At 48.4% G+C, this 21,926-nt stretch overlaps 2 protein-coding genes across 3 annotated transcripts in view; one reads left to right on the top strand and one right to left on the bottom strand.

Moving 5' to 3' along the window:
* LOC109371009 (uncharacterized) overlaps positions 1–21,926 on the bottom strand; it is a 214,789-nt gene that overhangs the window by 133,071 nt on the left and 59,792 nt on the right. The gene's annotated exons all lie outside the window — the stretch shown is intronic.
* The window catches only part of UBASH3B (ubiquitin associated and SH3 domain containing B), a 54,599-nt gene continuing 43,446 nt past the window's right edge, over positions 10,774–21,926 (top strand). The window contains exon 1 of one of the 2 annotated variants that reach the window (XM_085209397.1): positions 10,774–11,177. In XM_085209397.1, coding sequence (XP_085065523.1) covers positions 11,017–11,177 — 161 coding nt within the window. In that variant the 5' untranslated portion in view covers positions 10,774–11,016. The remainder of the gene's footprint in view (positions 11,178–21,926) is intronic. The other variant, XM_085209395.1, reaches the window with a different exon arrangement.

Here is a 21,926-nt window from a genome sequence, read left to right as displayed (position 1 = left end):
TATCAGACTATGAAACTGAGAGGGCTTTGTTATTACTATTGTGAGCTGCTTTGCTATCTGGTTTCATGCTCCCTGCAACTGCTGGAAGCAACGGCTCAGATTCACAAGGATGTCTCAGGATACAAAGATGCACCAAATACTTGGCAAATCCCCACAGATATCTGTAGTGGCTTAAATCCCATTGTCCACCAACATATGAGAATTGGTCTGAATCCAAAATGACTTTTCCTGGCTCCAGCTTGATGCAAATCAACTGTCAAGCCTCTGTTCCCTTGCTGGATTTTACTGTTAGCAGCTGTGTCCCTCGCAAAACTAGCAAGCAATTAGTGGTTGGCAGTAGCTATTGCAGCTGACCTGAATTTTTCATTTCAACTTTCATTGAGATATAGTAGCTTGTGAGAAGGAAAAACAAATTGTGAAGGTTGTTGGGTCAGCATGGACTGTAGTCTCAGAGAGACACTGAGCCCTATCTAGCCAAATACCTTTGGGATTGAGTCTCCTATTTGGAAAATGTCATGCTTGGGTTCGAATCTCTTTTCTGACTCAGACTGGAACCTTCCAGATGGCAGACGAGAGTCTTCCCTGTCAGGTCAGCAGCTGCTCTGCCCAAGGAGCCTCATTTCCCTACAAAGGTTTTCTAAAAATCATGGCTCGGCCTCACACCTGGATGGAAGAAAGTGATAAAACTCCAGCTTTTTTAAGCAACCTGTCATTCTTGACTTCCAGCCAACCCTAGATGTTTATTATCTTCTCCGGTAGATGATGGTTTGCAATTCCACCCACATGTGAACAGTTTATAAACGCATCCTAAAAGCACAGAAAGCCAGCAGCTGCTGCTTAAGCAATCCTCATACAATACCAAAATTCCAGTGCAGGAAGGTAGCTGGTTTTATAAGGAGGGTATTTGGAGTATCTCTTATCAAAGAGTTGCTGCCCCTCGGCTGATCTTACAGTATTGCCAGAATGATTTGCTTGGTCCCTTCCCAAAAACAAAGTGCTCTTGCACCTCACACCTCACCCACCTCAAAGAAAATCCAGAATGAATATAAAATAAAAAATAACAGTCCAAGAGAAGCTGGAAGGCCTTTTTCCATCCCATCAGTGTAATTGCTGCTGTCTTCTAATCACATTCATTTGCAGGATAAAATAGAAAAAGAAAATTACTGGTCTACAACTAATTGCTTTCTTCCTCTGACCTAGAAAATAATAATAATAGTTTGCATTGCTACAGCTCCTTCTATCTGGAGTTCTCAAAGCACTTTACAGTTGTCTGTTAATCACTGCTCTCAGACTCCTGCAAGTTCAGTAACCAAAGTACAGTTCCTTTGATATGCCTAGAGATGCACAAACCCCACATGGGACATATGGGTAAGGAGGAAATCTGACAGAGTCCCTCTCACTGAGCAACCAACCACACTCCCAAATGGAAACAGCCCCACTGAGTGCAGCAGCACGGCAGAGATTTGTCCCCCGTCCACACTGGAGACTCTGCACAGTCCATGTCCAGTATTGCAAGGCTGCTTTGCAAGGGTCCTTGTAAAACACAGCTCATCTCCTTCATCCTGCCCTTGCTGTCTGCTCTGTGGACCAGAAAGATGTTTGCAGCACATGTTTTATGTCAGGGCTGCACTCTGGTTACACACTCAGCGTGTTATATGCCGAAGAAGGCAGCCTTTAGGGAGCTGAAAACTGAGAAAAGGATCAAAAAAGGGAAAAGCAGGATGTGGCCAGGGCCTGCATGTAAATTCTTCTCATCCTCTAAAGACCTAATGCTGTTATTTCAGTTCCTTGTTCCTTTAGGTAATGATTGAAAATGCCATCTTTAGCGTGGGTCATTGTCAGCAAATTACTGCTTTCTAAAGATGAGGAGGCAATGACTTAAGAAGCAAGGAAAGATTAACATAACCAGAACAAATTCTGAGTTACTGCACTTTGTAATGCTAAGCCCTCATTTCTCTAGCTCCTTCCTTCTTGTATTACCCTTGTGGTGAATCACATCCAATACTTAACCAGATTTAAAGTATGCCTGAAAGAAGACAATCTGTTTCAGCATATTAGAGTAAATCAAATAATAATTGTTCCCTTCTTTCCACGCTGTATCCAAGAATTACAACAATGTTTCACAGGTATTACATTAGGACTCAGCCTCTGGGAGGTAGGAATATTCCCATTGGTGGGATCAGGAGACAAAGGGTGAAGGACAAACACTGCCTGCACTGCTGGGTAGGAAATGTGCCCCATCTGCACAGTGCTGCTGGTGTCAGCTGAACCAGGAGCTTCGGTTCTGCTCTCAGAAAGGTCTCCAGGCCTTGCAGTTCGTGTTACCTTAAGACATTTTTGGAAGCAAAGCTGTGCCCCTGTTGGCTGCCTCTATGGCAGTCACCACCCTCAGCTGTTCATCCTCAAGTCAGACAGTTGGTAGCACAAACTGAGCTCTGGCCCAACAGCTAAATGCATTAACAGCATTTCTTGAAGAAATATCCTTCTCCCTAAAGAGCTCTGAGAATGATTCTCCCTCCTGGCAGATGGCACATCCTGGCACCGCTGCAGCTTGGCTCTGCCAGAGGTTTTCTGGAGCTCAGGACCATTGTGAGCCTCACAGAGAAGTTTGGCAGCAGTCACTGACACTGAAAGATGGGAAAGAGACTTTGAGTCTTGTTCTGTAATGGTGATGGGAAAAAGAAAGCAAAACAAAAGGATTTGGAGATCAGATGGGATATTGCAGACGTTATATTCACTTCCAGCATCACTAAGTTAACTTTGTGCCAGCACTTTAATACGAGTAGTGCCCATAAACAGCCAGGAAGCAAACTTAAACCCAGGGACTGGGAACTGCGTTAGGTAAGCAGGACTCTGGAATTAAACTATCAGCACGGAATCCAGACTCAATACACCGTGTACCCACTAGATGGGGCAAAAAGCTACGTTCTGCCTCCAAAAAACAGATCTTTCCAGGCTCTGCTTTCCCTGCTGCGCTTCACTGGCCTCTGCGACCAGGGAGAAGGGCAGGGCAAGCGCTTGGGTGCTAACTCAGGACAGAAAGGACAGGACAAACCTGCTTTTTAACTTCTCTGGAAGTCATATTTCTCCCTCTTCGGTATCATGACTATGTCTGGAATTCACCTTTCACAGGATGAGCAGCAAACCCTAACCAGAGTGATTTCAGGTACACCAGCAGTGACCAGCAAAGTGCCAAAGCCAGCCACGTCCTCCTGCTTTCACACTGCTAAGATGCAGGAATTGATACTCAGTGATGTTAGCAAACCAGACACCGGGGAGGCCAAAAGCACAGCACAGAATCCAAAGTCCATTAAAAATGAGTAAGAGTTATGGGAAAGCTTCCACTGATCTGCCATGCACTATTCAGAAAGCAAATGAAGGTTCCCTGCACACTGGGAGGCTCCCCTCCAAGAGCTCTCCTGGAAAGGCTTGGAGGATGGAGCCCAGGAATAAGGCACATAGCAGTTTCACAGCTGAAATGCCAGCTGCTCTCACACTGCAACTGCAGCCCAGCAGCTTGCTCAGCACCCACAGGCACACTCAATCCTTATCTCACCTCCTAGCAAGTCCTGCAACAACCTGAGCAGCAGCAGCAACACAACGATGTCAGTGTCTGCTGTAAGCACGCATCAGCAGCCCTGATGGCCAGTCTCCTCTCCACAGGAAATGCCATCAGTCCACACCCAGAGCTAACAGCTCATTAATGACACTTTCCCACCACCTCAGAAAGCTTCCTTTCGTCTTTGTGCGTTAATTTACAAGAAATAAAACTGCACTTGACAAAGCTCCATGAGTAAAAGAAAAGAAAGAAAAAACCAACAAGGCAAAGTACAGCAAAACAAACCTCAGTTTGCATTACTGCGTTCTTCCACCCCAAAGCCAGGATGATCTGATTCACCAAAGCCATCGCTGTGTCCCTGTGGCTGCTTGCACAGAACATTCCCTGTGCCTGCAGGGAGTGACTGCCACTCCTGGCTACACCTGAGCAGGGCCTGTGCTGCAGCTCATGCATCACTGCCTTCACCTCCCCCAGTGCCCTCACATCATGTCTGAGGACCTCATCTCCTGTTGGCCTGCAGAAGCTGTATCTTGGTTCATTTTTTTTCCCCACCCTGTTTTGTAATGAATAATTTTGTAATGAACTGCCAGCTGCTCAAGGGGGATGGATGGAAACAAGGCATCGGAGGCTGCATCGCAATCAGCCACTCTTATCTCTACCTGACCTGCTGGAAACTTCCTCTTCAGCCTTGCTTCACATCAATAGCACAGTGCACACCAGACACACCAAGCCATTGTGAGAACCTCTGAGCTGCTTCCTTTGGGAAAAACAGAAAGTGAGTCCATATGTAAACGCTCCAGGGGAACTTTTGGCCAGCAGGTAACTGTATCTCCCCATGGAGATAGATAAACTTCAGCAGAGCAACTCTCAGCCGTGTGAAGATACAATTAGGAGATATTTCTGTACAATATTCAGTGCTGGAAGTCTCCTTCAGCATAGTAACATCAGGGAAGATGATTGTAACTCCTATGTCTGCCTTCCCTATGGTGTCAGATCCAGAGCTGAGGAGGAAGGCAGACAATCTGCCTGTGTGTGTTACAAGGATGCCTCATCTTGTGCTCCCCATCTGCTGCAACTGTGTGTTTCAGTTGTTGGGTTTTTCGGATTTGTCAAAAGAGTACTCAAATATTGTGCAGAATGCAGTGAAATCATTCAGAAATAAAGCAGAAATAAAGCATATGTGCCACCCGTTCAAAATATCTCTATGGCAGGGCTGAGGTGAACCTCTCAGCAAAGACTGGGAAAAAGAGCATCAGTCCCACTGACACCGAGCAGCTCTGCCCTTCTTATCCATCCTGGTGAGAAATAGTTTGCTGTATTCGCTGTGGTTTTGGGGCTTTTGCTGCCACGTGACTGTTCTTTAAGGCAAAAAATTAGAAAAACCCACTGGAACACAACTGCTGATGGAAAACCTCATCACTTCCACCTCTTGCCTACAATTAGCAGGGGGTAGGCAAGCACACTTCAGCCTTAAAGCTCCAGGACCAAACTAAGGCTCTGCAGTTGCCTATGGGCTGCTCAGCTCCGCAGTGTGAAAGGACAGGTGGATCTCTGCCCTCCTGGAGGAATCAGCCCTCACGTGGACATTGATTTCAGAAGAAAGACAAAATGTTGCTATCTCAGGGCAACTTCTCTTCCTGTGGCCTCAGCCATATGCTATGCAAGCTGGCCAGCATCCTATTGCTGTACTCAGAGTATGAAAATAGGGCTTCTGCCTCGAGGAAAAAAATGAACACCAGAGGGAAGTGCAGCACCAAAATGCAGCCTGCTATGAGCAGCGCTCAGCTCAAAGGCCTGTGCTGTAAAAGAGGATCTTCCCACGGCTCTGCCTTTTCCCCTTCCCCTTGCACAGATGCCCAGACCCATGAAAGGTCTCACTGCCTTTCTGTGGCTTCAAGGCTGCCTTTTCAGTGGGCACGAGGCACCTGGCAGCCACAGCCTCCAACAACTTCAGCAAATGCTCCCATTGAGGCCCTCGGTTAAATGCAATTGGGCCACGCAGTTTTTCAAAAGTACAGTTGTAATTATCCATACATTTCCTTGCCTAAATGCAAGGAATAATCTAATATCTCTTGTCAGGATGCTGAGGGGCAAAAGAATAGGAATCAGAATCCAGTAGCTTAGGATCCCACCAGGATTAATAGAGATGAGGAGCTCTTAGAGTGTGCTTTGAACTACACTTCTTCTTTGTGATGCTAGGGAATGATCCAGAACCCTCTGGTGAAACAAAACTTTGTAATTTTGGGGTCATTTTTTGATTGTAAAGAGGATTTCTGCACCAGCAGCCATCCTCAGTGCCTGGGGCTGGGAGCCACTCGCAGCCAGGGATCCTGATGGGAAGTAGAAGCTCAAAGCCTTCGTCCAGACTTCGTGTTGGTTAAAATGAGATGTATACAGTAGAGAAATGATCCCCGGAGTCAAACAGAATGAGAAGCAGATGGGAAATTATTTGCAAACAGGAACTCCTTTCTTCTCTTGTTTGCCTGTTTTGTTTTGTTTATCCCCCAAAATCTTAACAAGAAACACAAGTAGGATAACACCACTACTTCCCACTAGCAGGGCTGGAGAAACAAACCCACAGAGCCCTGACAGGGCAGCACGTTCCTCCTGGTGTGAGGTGTGGAGGAAGGCATCGGGCTCCCTATTGCAAGGAGTTCCACACAGAGCCATGCAGGGCATAATTAAATGTACAGAGAACAGCCCCTGTCTTTTAACCAGTTCCATAATGAAGATTTAAATATGAAACCAATTGCAAACGCTTGCAGTCAAAGCAAGATGTTGGATTACGTTCACTCACATTGAAATTACACCTTCAAGACCCTCTCAAAGCACAGAAATGTGCCAGTAGTGGACATACACAAACATGTGCAACAATCCTCTTCTGCCATACAAACACGTGCACTGTTAAGGGGCGGTTTGCCAGATAAAATTCTTACCAGAGACATTAAAAACTTCTTTCGTATGTTCCTTAGCATTTCTGAAGACTGCATTACAAACACCTTCTTCAAGTTTTCCTTATTTCCACCATCCCTGCTTTATCCCCCTCTTTTTCCCATTTCAATGACCTTCATGGAATCTGATCGGCCATTTTCATGTTTGCTTGTGTGCACTCCCATCCTCCACTCAAAGACCACTGCAATGCCCGGAGAGAGGAAAGCTAAGACCAAAAATAAGAAGAAAAATGAGAAAAGAAACCATAGTGATCCATAGAGTCACTCCTCCACCTCTTTTAGATTATTGCAATCAGTGAGACAAACCAAACCACCAACTTTGTCTCTTTTCCAATAATTAGAATTTGGAAGATTTCAAGTGATCATAAGCACTCCCTTCCTTTCCTTGCCAATATCAAATCAAACAAACACGTTTTTTTTTGCTCAAAGTAATCTGACAAAATCCCCTTTAATTATACAGGAATGCAGCTAAGCAAATCACAACCAAATTAATAATTACACCAAAGGAAGAGTCAAACAGAAAGGCCTTTTCAGAAACGCTGCAGATTCTGTACAACCTCCAGCACGTCAGCATACTTTACTGTGTGTAGGAGTTGGGGAAATCCCAGCAGCTTTCTATTGTATCTCCTTATTTCTTGGCTTATACCCAAGCAAGTAAATAATCACCGCAATAAACTACATCCATACAAGTGCAGCAGAAACAGACATGAAATCCAACGGCTAAGATAGTTCAAGATGTTTCTTGCACGTGGACAAGTGAGAAGCTCAGAGCTCATCAACGCTTTGTTTGCTCAACGTTTCTCCTACTACAGTGGGTTTTGTACCACTATGGCAGTGTACTGGTGGCTTTAGGTCCCTCTGAAATCCCACCTGTGCTACTGCAGAGCTCCTGAGAGCTTCTTGCACAGCACCACATACATCACTTCCCCATCTGCAAGTCTTCAGGAGGAATTAAAAGGAAGATTTGCTGCACGCAACCATTTGCTCAACCTAGGGAAGAACTCAATGGGTGAACTTCAAATCTGCAAGGCCTCAGCTGCTCACTGCCCCTTCCATCAGTGCAACCCATGGAAGTCCATCGTGCCAAAGGAAGCTGCTGTCCCCCCCTGCACCCCCAGCACCATCACTGCACAGGACCCCAGAGGCAGGGGGAGGCTGGGCACACACCCAGCCTGGGGCCCTTCTTCATGCTGAAACCCCTGTTGCATTCTAATTAAAAATAGCTCCGAGCGTTTTAAAATACATGTTATTGTATCTTCCTTCTGAGTGAGAACAGGGCTGGGAAGCGGGGCTCCATGTCACCCCTGCCCTCTGCCCTCCAGCTGAGCATCCCAAGGACGCCTTGCCTCTTGGCTTGCACCGCACAGTCCAGCTTGACTCCGCAACTCCATGCACAAATGAAGGGATTATGGTGAAACCAAAGTGGATTTTGTTTGTAATGAGGAAAATACACTCCAAACTTGATGAAGATCCAAGCTGGAAAAGCCAATTCTCCATTCCCTGTGGGCAGTTTGGCTCCCGCAGGCCAAAGGCCCAGCTGCTCTCTGCTGAAGCCAGCAGTGCTGGGACCCCCCAGGCCCCAACGCATCCCCACATCCACCCCCACCCATTCCCTGTGCAGATGGATGCTTAGCAAAGCAAGGGGACCACCCCTGCGGGACAGAGCTACAGCTATGCACAGCTCCATAGCTGAAGGCAGAACACCTGGGGAAAGGTGTTTTAAGCTTTTAAGACTGATCTGCTCTCAGGAATGTGGCCCTCTGGGACACAAAGCCCAGCAGTCACCAGCACTGCTGCAGAGCAACTGTGAACTGCAGAGGAAATGGGCTGAAGTTTGCTGCAGCGTCTCAACTCGGTCAGAAATCTGACTAATAATTTTGCCTCGGTTTTCATGCTGTTTTGAATCAAGGGTAAGGCAGCTGTTCACTTTTCTCAGTGATAAATCACTGTTTCTCGACATTTGGGAATGCTGGAGACAAAATAAGAGGGGAAAAAGTGCTTGGGGCAGACTCAATTTTTAATTATTTAATGCTTTCAGATGCTCGGCCCCAAAGGCTGACATCGACGCGCAGGCAGATAACACAGGGGTGCCAAAGCAAGATAAGGGGGGAGGCCGTCACCCTCCTGCAGCTGCAGATGGGCCATGGGGACAATCCGTGTGTGTGAAACGACTTCAGCATGCAAATAACTGCCAGAGCAGGCTGAAGTCTGGGGAGCAGTGATCTTGCTGTGCCCTTCTCTGTGCAGCTTTTACTCAGTGCTTCTCCAGGGACAGGCAGGGGGAAGGCACAGCCATTCCTTGCTGCTTCTCCCTCCTGCCCCAGTGCAGCTGGGAGAGGTCGGAGCTCAGCCCTGGGTCAGGGCTCTCTGATGGCATTGAGCTCCTGGGAGGGAAGCTGAGAAGGAAAGCAAAGCCTCTGCTCCGCTTCCTGCTGTTGTGCTGTTTATTTCAGAGTATTCCCATTGTTGGGGAATGGACCCTTTGCTGTGTGCTCACAAGGAGGTAGCATCAGGCTGGAGAGACGGCGAAATTTGGCTCAGGCTCCTTAGGGCCTGATCGCCTCCTATGGAAGCACATAGCAGCACTCCCACTCACTGTCCATCATGGTATTCCTACACCCCCTCCAACTAATGCTGTGTTGCCTTTTTTTTCCAGCTTTGAAGGAAGTGATGTAAAACATCCCCCAAGAATGCATCTTCCTGGAGGTGAAGGGACCACGTGTGAGTTTCACAGGGGAATTCCTAATGCAGAGCCCAGGCAGCAGCGCCCACAAGGTGGGACAGTGATGATCAGCACCGAGTTCTGCACACACATGAAGTGCTGGGTTTGTGCCAGGTGAAAGACAAGAGAAAGGCCTCACACGAAAACCTGACAGCATCTTAACATGAAGTGTGCATCCCCAGTGTCACAGACCCACAATTTCTTTACCTATACGCATTTTTTCATTCATCTGGGGACTGAAACACAATTTTCCGGGTGTTTTCTGTTTGCTTTCCATTTTGTTTTTCTTTCCTCTTTCCTATTTGATCACTGAAACAGCTTTCACTTTCAGCTTTCAAACAAAAAAAAAAAAAGTGGGAGGAAGCATTATTTCAAGGAACGCATTCTAATGCAAAAAGCCTCATCTTGATCCAATGCAGAGGCACTCACCGAAGTTGCAAAGACCTGAAGCTGTTTCAGCAGGCCTGAAAAGCCATTCCAATCAGCTATGCAGCCACTTGAACTGACGGCTTATGAATTTCAACACTGTATTATGTGGATTTCTTAATTGATTGGATGAATCTGGAGCAGCCAGAGGGAAGGGATTCTCATCTGGGCAAAGTCCCTGGAAGCCACATCCATAACAAATTGCATTTTTATTGTTACTTCCTGACTGAGTAATATAGACGGAGCAAAAAAGCTCGCAGAAGTGAGGCGCATCGAGTTAAGTCGAAACACAGCAATGCTCTCCTCCCTCATATGTTCTGTGGGTGTGAATTCCTGGATATTGATCGGATTCCGGAAGGTTTTGGGGAGGTGCAAAGGCTGGGTCAGCACCTCACCTCTGCAGGAAAAAGGGTGTTTCATTGATGCTTCACTGATGCTACAAACCAGCAACGATAGGGATAGGACTGTCACTGCCAACACTGCTTCCTTTCCCAGCATAAACTGTTGCACTTTAAAGAACAGCATCTTCACTGTTTTTATTTATGTGCAGGGCTGTGCTCTCACACCGCTCCCCGCTTTCCTGGGTGCTCAGCAGGGTGGACACGGCAGTCTTCAGATGAGGAACTGGGGCAGGAGGGGATGTGGGAGAAAGGCAGAGGAGAGGTGAGAGGAGGAAGAGAAAGAGCATAACTCTTGACCGGAGGTACGAAGTCCTCCAGGGGGGAACTCCGAGGCCACATACTGCATGTAATGGCCCAGAGAGGGCTGCAAAGGATGCAGAAACCGAGGATGGAGGTGGAAAAACAGGAGCACAACTCTGTTGCCTCTCACTAGACCCGCTTCAAAGCTCCGTGTTCCCACAGCTCACCCAGCGACACCGAGCCCTGGAGCCACACAGCACCACAGCCCCAGAGTTCCAACCTCCCTCCTCCGCCGCCTCTCCTGCGCGCTCAGGGCAGCATCGCGCAGAGCTCTTTCCTCCAGGAAAATAAATACATAAGAAAACAAAAATAACAGCGCGCACCTTCCCCGCTTTCCACAAGGCTGCGTGCGCTCTTCCAGCAGAAAGAGAACCCCCCCTTCCTTCCACCCCCCCCCCCCTTCCATCCCCGAGCGGAGCCCGCGGCGCCGGGCGGCGGCTTTAAGAGCGGGGGCGGGCTGCGCGGGGCCGCGGCGCGGGCATTCGGCTCCCGGAGCTCCGGAGCGGCCGCCGGGCGCGCACGTGTGGCCCCGGGGCCGCGGAGCAGCGCGGAGCGGAGGCGCGGAGGAGGGCGCAGCCCCTCGGCTCTGCCCCGGCCGCGGCCCCCGGCGGGGCGCTGCGGTGTGCATGGCCCTGCGCGGCCGGCGATGGCTGCGTGATGGCCCAGCGCGGGCAGCCCGCACCGCACGCCATGGCTGCCAAAGAGGAGCTGTACAGCAAAGTCATCCCCCGGCGGAACCGGCAGCACCGCGCGGGGACCATCAAACACGGCTCGTCGCTGGAGATCCTGCTGTCAATGGGTTTCCCCAAAGCTCGGGCGTAAGTCTCCGCGCGGCCCCTTCCTCCTCCCCCCTCTTTTCGTTTTTCCCCGCCGCGGAGATGCGCGCTCGGAGCCGGGCTGGGGGCTGCGCCGCTCTCCGGGCCGCCCGGGCGGGGATGCTGCGGCCGAGCGGAGCCGTGGGGCCGCTGCGGGTCCCGGGCGCAGGTGGGCTCCGCTGGGGGCAGCGCCGCTGTAAGCTCGGGGTCACCGAGGAGCGATGCTTCGCTTCCCCCTGGCTGAAAGCGGAGCCCGTTCCTGCGCTCTGAGCGCTGCCTGAGCGCTGCGTTACACACAAGAAAGGAAAGGACTAGAGAAGATGTCAGTAGTGCGAAGCGGTAGGGTTTTCTCGTCTAATTTAGCGATGCCCCGCTCTAATTTTCCTGCTCGTGCTTTAAATGAATGAGGCGGCACCTAATGATAGCTTAATGATTCTCCCGGTATAAATATAGTGACTCCTAAAGTGGGACTGTGCGTTAGGATGGAAATGAGACCGGGGGGGATTTGGACGTTTCCTTGATCTGCTTAAGTTTCCCTGTTGTTGTTGATGCCAGTCAGAACTCACTGGTTTTTTCAGACATCCCTGTGCGGTTTTTGTCCATAAATACAGAGATGCACACATGAAGTCCTAAGGACAAATGTCAGGCTGCTGTGGACCCGCTGGCACAGCCATCAAGTCCCGTGTGTGCTTTCCATTGTCCTACTTACTCTCCCTTCTGCCTGTCAGTGATCTGTAGTCATGTACAGAAACCAACGTACAGCATTTACAGACAATGCCTGCAAAAGAAGACAGTACAAAAGCGGTGACTTCATGCTCTGCGCTTGTTGGGAAAAACAGATGTGCAGCTTCCAGAGTAGCTGGAGAGAGAAGCAGGCTGAGTGTGAATGAAAGTGGCTGTTACCTGTGCAACAGTGCCGTCACAGCTGGCAGGCAGCCCTGGTTGCACCTCGCCATGTGCAGAGGAGCTGTGCTGTGCTTTATATTCCTGCCTAAGAAAACTCCAACGTTTGATAAAAATGAAACCAAAGCTTCACGTGTATAGGATAGAAAAGGTTAAACACAGAATGCACAGCAGAGAGAGGGGCGAAATATCCCCTGCTGCAAGGAATGCTCATTGAAAAATGCCACCAGGCAGCAGGGTAAACAGTCTGGATACTAAATCCAGGATACTTGCTGTAACCCTGCTGGACAACTTGCCTGTCTGCTGGGACAGGTCTGCTTTCCCCATCTGAAGGATCTCGTAGAGCCCTGTTCCAGCCTGCTGGAAATCCTGCAAATAGTTCATCTCTGAAGTTCACATAAGTAGCAAAACAGAAATAACAGCAGACAACCAGGCTCTGCCACCGAGGGTGCGCTCAGAAGTGTGAGGTGGGCAATGAGGCAGCAGGACCTGCCCCAAGGGACTCTGCTGCCTTCTAACTGCTGCCACATTGCTCTGCTGTGTAAATGAAGGAGATAGGCAAGTTGCTAGAGACAAAATGCCATCTCCCCCAGAGTCACTGTGGCACAACAGCCTTAGCAGAGAGCCCCGGTGAGTCTTGACCCAAAGTTCTCCCACCCTTCTGCATCTCAAAGGCAGGGTAATGGCAGGCAGTGGGAGCCAGGTGAAGCGGGGCTGCAGCTCTGTGCTGGGCAGAAGGCAGGCTGACACTGCAAAGGGGCGACCATCTGCTCCAAAGCCTTGTGACAACAGGGTTCCGAGCTGTCAGACTCGTCTGCCAGGCGTGATGCTGAGGGCCATCGCTGCTGGCACCTCCCTGGGCTGCATGGCACAGCTGGGCCAGGGGACGTCCCTGGAGATGGCATGAGTGCTGCTTTCAGGTGACACCTGGTATTGAAAGCATGCTGAGACACTGCCCAGCACCCACACTGCCTAACCTTTAGTTTCCAATTCCAGCAATTCCAGGTAATTCCTACCACAGGTCAGAATGAGACCCCGAGGTTTCCCTTCTCTGTTTGTCTCTTTTCCTTTTTCCCAGCAACAGCTGCAGTTCGGCTGAGCTGCTGTGAGCTGTGGTGCAGTGCTGTGCAAACTGGAGACATCACCTCTGGATGGCAGTTGCTGAAACCACAGCACAATGCCAGCATTTTGGGCTGTTACTGTGAGAAGTATTTGTTGGGCTTTTCCTCTGAGCACAGGTTCATTATTTTTTTATTTTGTAATTAGCCCATTGCATTACGTACTGTCTAGTCAGAAAGGAGACTGTCCTGATCCCAAATAGTTTCTGACTTAAACCAGGAAGGAGGGCAGAGGTGATGCTATCATTGCCGTTTTGCAATTTGGGCACTCAGACAAACATTCTACCCAAGGTCACACGCCATCCAAGCAGATCCTCAGTGTCTCAAGACCATCAGCGCAATAACATCTTCCTCTAGAAAGAGATTTCATACATTTCCTAACAGTCCTGTGATGTTGCACTCATTTGTTATGGGTCTGCTGCCAGTGCTCACACCCACAGACCTGGTCTGGCACCCCACTGCTGCATGTTAGTCCTCTTATACGTGCTGATAGCCTTCCTGAGAGCAAGCACAAGGGAAGCACTACGTAGTTTACAGGCCACTGAAACCACAGGGGAACGACCAAAACTATCACGTGTATGCATAATTAAAAAAAAAATCTATTTCTTATTTCATATCTCTGTATAATACTGAACATAGGAAAATCTAAGAGGTGGATGGCCACTTCTGCAGGCTGAAATGCTCCGTCCTGCACAGCACAGAGATCAGTGCTGCCAGAAGCTGGGAGCTCGGCGGTAGTTGTGCCAGTTTCATGTCCCAGCTGAAGCTCCTCCAAGCCATCCTCAGGAACAGAAAGTCAGAAATGTAAAATGAGTAGAAATCCTGCCTTCTGTGTCTTAGTGTGTGCATGTATATATAAACATGTAACATTTAGAATGTTACTTGTGGTTCTGAATTCAAGCCACAGCCCCACGTGCTGTTTCAGAAGAGAACTGGATGTGGAGAAATGAAGAAAAGTGTCAGGCCCCTATCATTACTCAAGCCAGGTAAATCACCATTCACAAACAGAACGCTGAAATTGCAGCCCTCGTGCTGTTTTGGTTGCCAGGCTCTGTGTGATAAGCGTAAGAGATAAGTGACACAAGTGACAACACTTTGGCTGATGCTCCTTCCCATCATCTCGGCCCGCAGCACTGCAGCCATCCCTGCGGACAGGCTGCCCATAGCTGTGGCTCACAGCACAGTGAGCAGATCTGAGTTGCTGGGCATGACTGCAAACACTCCTCGCTCACAAAGCTCACATAGCCAGGAATGTGACAGAGCTACCCGGGAACCAATTTCACCACTTCCCTGTGTTACACATTTCCTTCCTCCTCCCTCCCCCAGAACATCACCTGGGTGTAACTCCACACCCACACGCATGGAGAGGCATCAGCTCACCGAGCTGCACCACATCTTCTTGGGACCCGACAGAACACAGCCAGTCTCATTTACTTCCCAGTAACTACAAGAATTTAGGGGTATTAATTTCATTATTCTCAAAGAAAAGAAGTTCAAGTCCAGTTTACAAATGCTAATATCTTCTCCTGTGTTTTGAAAATGTTTATTCTGCTGCTCAAACATGTTTTGCCTAGTAACAGGCTTAGCAACATAGCAGTATTGCAGCACAGAAAGGCTGTGAAATCCCTCGCTCCAGGGTTTGTGCTGGATTTGGGAAAATACTGCGCACACAAACAAGTGCTGCAGAGAATCTTTGGATTTTGAAGTGGTTTCTGTTCCTTCTGTTCCTTCAGGATGCTATTCTGCAAATGCTCTTGGCTGACATTCATCTTACTACAAAGGGCCAGTCCATAACACAGGCATCACACAGGCCCCAGTTAAGCCCAAGCCTGGCATTTTCATGATTCATAGTGACCTGTGTTGGCCCGGGAGATGGAGGGGAACTCCATCTCACATGAAGAGATGGATAGATACCCAAAAAAACACTGCTATGAAGTGTTAACAGCACTGGAAGAAATCTTCAGCTTCCAAACAGAAGATTTGGGCGTTGTTGCCCCAGGGGCTGAGGCAGAAGCTTTCTCCAATGCCCTCCGTGCCCATCTTTCAGGGCAGTGGCTTTGGGCTGAGCCACTGGGCCACACACCACTGAATTGCAAGGCTTCTCTTTGTAGTGCTGCGGATCAGCTATCAGAGCAGTGGAAATGCTTCACAGGCAGCATTTGTGACCTCTTTGTACCACGTACAGTAGAAGACTGCTCAGAGGAGACCTCCTTTCCTTGCTGCCACCCTCCTGCTCTTTGTGCTTGCTGAAATCTTCCTGAGGAGCTGGGAACCCACGGCTCTGCCCACGCCAGGGTTTAACGGGTGAGATTCTGCACTGTAACTTGAGCAACAGTTTGAGCAATTAAGTGCTCTCGTTCATGTATCGCAGTTCTTTGGGTCAGCACTGAGGTCTCTGAACAATTGTACATCTGTGCTGGAAGGGATCCAACAGGTCTGCAGCACACCAAGGACAGGAATGGAGTTAGCAGCTGCCAGGAAGGTGTGCTGGAGGAGAGCTTGAGCACACACATTTGGGACCAGGTCCCATGGCTTCTCTGCATATGGATTTTTTTCATTGCCTTTGTTGCAGATTTCTGCTGTGGGACTGAGAGAATATTTCTGCAGAGTTTGGGCTGTTATGCAATCCATGTGTTTGGTGCAGGGCGATCTCCATCAGATTGCTCATTTCTTTAAAGATATTAAGATAAGACATAGAGGATTCCTGACGTTCGCTGCTCCTCTGGAAGCTGAGTTAAGCTGGAAACCATAGTGAGGCTGGCACTTGCACCTCAGTCTGCACAGTTTCTGTCTATTAGCTTAACCACAAGGCTTGGGTATCTGGTCTCAATATAACATCTATTTCCATGACACTGTATAAAGTTTTCATATGGAGAGAAATCTTCTCTTACCAGTGGCTGAAGAAGTCATTTCATGATCAGGTCTCAGTCTAAAAGGGTAATGGCAGCAGCAGTGCTCCACAGCACCTCAGTCATTTGGGATACATGACTGCCATTAATCATATCTGACAGCTGGGAGAGCAGAACAATCAGATATTCAGGGCTGATATCATCAAAGAAATGCTCCTGTCACAACACTGAGAGCTGCTCAGGAGCAGAGCATACCTGGACACAAACTGCTCATGGTGCAGCCAAGGTCAGCACTCACTGCAGTGCCTGCTGCATCAGCACTCACTGCACAGAAGGCAAACTTGCATGCGTTCAAGAGGAGAAACAAGAACTCTACAGTGCCTTCAGCCACACATCTAAATACCATCACTGTATGCAATGAGTTCCTGGTTCCACTGCAAATCAGCCAGAGGACAGCTATCCCCATGTTTCTGTGCTTCTCCGGGCTGTCTAACTTCAGACTGAGTTGTTAGAAACCTTCCTGGGCCCCGAGTACATCGCTGGTTTTGGTATTAAAATGGCCTGACGACAACAAAACACTTTGCATGTTGACACGGCTCTGTGATGACACTGCATCCCCGACCCAACCCTGCCCGAGGGAGGATAGGAGCTGCAGGTCCCCAGGTCACGGACAGGGCACAGAATCACCTTCAGCTCACAGAATCAAAACCCATCACGTCAATAACTCCATCCTTAGATGCAGTTCCCCTTCAAGCTGCATATCAGCCACAAGTGACATAAAGATATCGCTGTTACCTTTTCCCTCTCTGTCCCTTTTTGTCTCCCACTCTCATACTCAATGTCACTGTCAGGAGACCACACAAACTTATTGCTGAGATTCTCAAGACAGAAGCTCGCTAGAGAAACTCGCGATATCAGACACCCAACACGAGGGATTTGAATGAAGCCCTACTTGCATAAAATGCTGATTATTCCTCCCCTGGGAGGCACGGTGACAGTGGCAGGTTGGGCTGTTCCTGCAGAATTCTGCAGTACTTCCTGATAAAGCCGTTTGGAAGTTTACCCTTCCATTTCTCCTGGTGTTTGCAGTGTGAGAGCCGTGCTCCATCGGCACAGCCAGCTGCTGCACAGACACACTGACAGACATTGGGGGAATTCCATCCTCTGAGAGGTTTTGAGCAAAAGTTTCAAAGCCAAAATTGAACGCTTCTGAATGCTGCTAACCCTGCTGGATCCTCTGAGGCTTGTGTTTTCAAGGTACCTCTGATGGTGAATCGGCCTCCCAGTTCCTGTGTGCGCTTGCAAATGTTGCCGTAGGTTTAACTGGTGCTCATAGTGGATGCACAGCATGTGTTCTGTGACTGCAAAAAGAATAGAGACATCCGTGTGTGTGTCTGTAATGCACCAGCCTAATTATCCTCAACAAGCAGAGTCATCAAAAGAGCTGTAGTTCAGCAGCTGACAGCATTTTGGATTCCATCACCAAGACTCTCTGCAGGCTTTGTGCATTACAATGGGGTGCACCATGGTGCTTGTGTTTTACTCACCACTGTATAAACAGACCTGAAAAGAATAGGCCTTGGCTTCCCTGGGCATTATTTTGTCCCTGCCATCTCCTGCACAAAGGCTGAATTTAGAGAGAGATGTAAATTGGAAGGGAAAAGAAAGGAACTGCAAGAAATAATAGATAGGTTAGGGGAATTGCTGAAGGCAGCTCAACAGAACCACTGACAAGCTCCAGAAACAGTATCTAGATGCTTTGTACCTCTTCTATTTGCTCATGAGACACAGATGCTGCCCTGTCCATGCATTCCTCTGGTATTTCTCCCGAAGCCTTGCTATGTCCCAGCTGCAAAAGGCACTTTTTGAGGTCTCCCCCCATGACTCATGGTGAGCAGCCAAGTGATGCTCACCCGCACACCCAGAGCCATTGCTCCTCCACTCCCCAGGAAGCTTCAGCCTTTTCCCTAAGAATTCCCAAAGGAACAAAGATGAGCACAGCCAGCAGAACTGTGTGCAGAGATGTGGCAACATCCAGACAAGACCTGAGAACTTTCTGGTTCAAATAGAAAGCAAGCAATTACACACTGGAGCTATAAGAGGAGATGTCGCCAGAGAGGAGCATGGGGAGAGGAAGAGGAGAGCACCATCCTCACCTCCTGCTGCCAGGCACCAGCCTCAGCATGGCCCCAGTTCTGTTACTCCTGGTTGTTACCCCTGGTTACAGCGAGTTAGACTGATGGGTGACATTCACAGCTGTGTAAGAATGCCAGTGCTATGAACAGCTGCTCTGAAACAAGCATTGTTCCTATTCTACAGACAGCAAAATTGAAAACGAGACCATACATCAAGTCGCCTGATGCCAGAGAAGGCACCTTAATGAATGCTTGCCATCCACTCAAGACAAAGGGTGCTCCAGAACCGCACACTAAATGGTGTCAATGATGTCCCGCTCCCTTGTTCCACTACGATATTGAATTTATTCTTTGCAATCGATATTTCTTTCTGAGAGCGGCTGCCAACTCTTAGCAAGTGTCAAATCACAATGCATTACCCACGGATAAGTTGCAGTCAGTTCTCCCAGGCGCAGTTCAAAGAAATCTCAAACTAAACAAGAATTGGATCAGGTTCATATTTACTCTGGTCCACAGGCAACACAAACAAGCCTTGGGATAAATGTGAATTACAGCTGCACCTTATGAGACACATTTATATTCCCTTCACAGCTCTTCAACCCCCCGCAGAGGAGCTGCGTCATAAATGCATTCACATTCTAAAGGGCAAAGTCTTCCAGTAGCATCAGTCAGCCCAGCAGCATTGACTTTGTTGGAGCAATGCTTACACGTACCAACTGAGGGTCTCACCCAGCCATAACCTGACTTCCATTCCTAGAAAAGCTTCCTGCCTTTACACCCTTCAGATGGAGCCCGTGTACAAGTAAGAATCACTATCAAGGCCTCTGGGAGAAAAATAGAAATTTGGGGTTTGTCCCCTCACTTCTATGTTGGGGCTACAGGGGTAGGCTGGGCCACAGAGCTCCATCACACAGACTGAGCTGAAATGGCACAGGAGAGCTGATGCTGTTCTAAGTCTCACTTCGGTTGATAAAGACAGTGCCATTACACAAAAGAAAAATCAAACACACACACACGTACACACATGTACTATTTTCTTTCTTCTCCCTGAAGTAAAATGTTCTGCTTGCCAAGGGAAATGTCAGCATTTATACAAATTCTCCATCTCCTCATCCAGCGTCCCACACAGGTCCATCAGATGCCACTTCAGATAGAGGAACTCACCTCCCATGGAGACCCTCTTTGTGGTCAGTGTCTCTTTCTGACTCCCACCACTTCCTGCCCCAAAGCTGCTGATGCTCATCTGAAGCATCTTTTACAGAATGCAGCCTCGGAATACAGAAGTGAAAAGAGGGGCACTAAAAGTGAGTTCAGTAATAGACATGAAATGTTTTGATTCCGAAGGTTGAGTGTAAGTAATGGCAAGGGAAGAATTCATGTAGCATGCTGCTTTATCTTTCGCTTACTTGTAACCCATTAATTTGGAGTGTCAGGGATATGCAGTCAGTTTATTTGTGGAATATCTTTCTAATGACAAAAGCATTCGAAGCAGTTGAGCAATTTAGTTGACATTATGCAAATGGTATCGAGTGTTGTGACTAGATAATTGTTCCTTTGCTTCAAGGTACAAGTCAAAGCAGAGACAAGTTTTCAGTTGGAATGAAAATTCCTGAAAAATACTTCTTTTTCACTCATTTGCTATTGTTATTGATGGTCTGGGTGAGAAGTGGTGAATTCCAGAAGCATCCAGGCAGCCTGGGCTGCTGGAGGTGGGCTAGGGGGGAGTTTAATTGATATTACCCAAATGCTCAAGTGCATGGCTGGCTCGGGGGCATTGCAGCAATTCTGGTTTTGAGTGCTGTGACACAGGGCAGATTTGTGCTGCCATTCCTTTGCTGCTGTTGTTAAGGTAGCTAATTGCCATTCCACCTTACAAGTGCTCAGTTGGGCTATCCGGATTGACGTCTCCCTAATTTCATTTCCTCTTGGTATTTCAATGCGATGCGTGCATCCCGTTAGTTCTGAGATGTGCAGTGCCATGGTTTGGCTCTAGCCGCTGTACCCAGTTCTGCCCCAGAAGGGCTCAACCATCACTGCCTGTTGGGGCTCAGCAGCTCTCTCAGCACCATCTCAGCACATCTGTGCAGCACCTGCCTGCCGCGGCTCAAATTAGCCCCTCATACCTGTGGTTCCACTGCATCCATGCAGAGCTTAATAGAAAGAAAAGGCTCACACTGTACCCACTCAGGTTAACCTTTCTTTTTGCTTTTCTAAGCACGCAGAGGCAAGAGGGTCTCACATCTAAACGAGGAGCTTTCTTTCAAGATGTACATTGCATTGTAGGACATGAGAAGCAATAATCAAAGGAAGTTCTTCGTTCTCATTATCAGTTCTCACTGTCTCACTTCTCACAGTAGAGTACTTCTGTGTGTGACGCACAGCCCCTCTCAATTCCCTTCATTAGAGACCGAAGCCGGTCTGCCTCTCATCACTGCAACCTTTGCACAGCCTCCAATCACTTCCCCAACTCAGCGTGGATTCTGCCTTTACTTTGCAACAAGTCATTTTCCAACCTAGCGAAAGGCACAGCTCCTTTCCCTCAAAAATCAATTGCTGTCAAAGCTCTCCTTTGTCCTGCCTCATTCAGAGCGTATTGACTTGAAGAGGAATCATTCCCTTGGATTCAGTAGACTTTGAATTGGATTGTAAGCATCGATTTTCTTCCTTCACTCATGTGCTACTGATATCCAAGTAATCTATAAACTAGCTTCAGCCAGGAAATGTGATCAGCCTGGCAGGGTGTGCCAGGTCAGAACTCCAGGCTAAGACATGTCAGTGTTGGCAATGGAGGGTGACAGTCAGTCTGCTGTGCTGATGGCTGAATGGGTTCTGTTAAGACACTGGGTTCCCATTCAAGAAAGCCCTAAGCAGATGTTTACATCCCATTGGTCCCAGTGGATGGGATGGACAGAGGTACAGAAATGTTTTGCTCTCTCTGCAGGCTAAGCAGAGCGATCAGCCTGTCAGAGCAGTATTTTCCCCTGCTTTGCGTCTGCTAAAATGGCTGCATGAAGCAAATGAGGGAGGGAAATCCAACCCTCTGGGTTTCAGAAAGCAATGAGCTGTACCAATTCTGGTTATACTCTTCAGACAGCACCCCAGCAACTAAAAGCTTTGCCAGAGAAGGGTTCTGAGTCACGCTGAGCACTCACCTCTATGCCATTTTTGCCCCCTGAGCTTCCCATGCCAGCTAGCATTTCTGCAGAGATTTGTCTCTGTGAGCAGACAGACGTGGCCATGGCGACCTCTCACCCTGCAAAGGTCACTTGGCATTAATTAGTGCAAACGTGCAGCGAGACTTTCCTCCCGCTGCCCTACCTTAGGTGAAAAGAAATGTTGAAACAAGGAATTTTAATGTCTTCCTCTCCCCTGCTATGTATGACGCATTCAAAGGTGAGGAACAATAACTTCCCTTCGCAAAAGTCTGCAAGATATAAACCTGTTATGACTTTCTATAAGTCCTATTCTTATGGTGTCTCACCAAGACCAGGGCAGTCCCTGGAGCAGCCCTGCTTTTACCATTTCCATAACCTTCATAGGCCATACCAGGAGCACAAAGCATCCAGAAGACAGAGGCCCCTTGCTCCATCCAAACGCTGCTCTGCCTCCCCTGGGGCACTGTTTTGTTTCCTGTACCAGAGGTATTTCAGAATCTGGGAAAGAAAGGAAAGGGCTTCTTCCATTTCTGTAACCCTACTGCAGCTCTCCAGTTTACACATCTTAACCCAACCGCAGATCTACTGCAGT

Source organism: Meleagris gallopavo, chromosome 26 (assembly GCF_905368555.1).
Source record: "Meleagris gallopavo chromosome 26, MGAL_WU_HG_1.1, whole genome shotgun sequence".
Lineage (NCBI taxonomy): Eukaryota > Metazoa > Chordata > Aves > Galliformes > Phasianidae > Meleagris > Meleagris gallopavo.
Note: the sequence above shows the minus strand (reverse complement) of the source record. Positions and strands in the feature narration are given on the sequence as shown.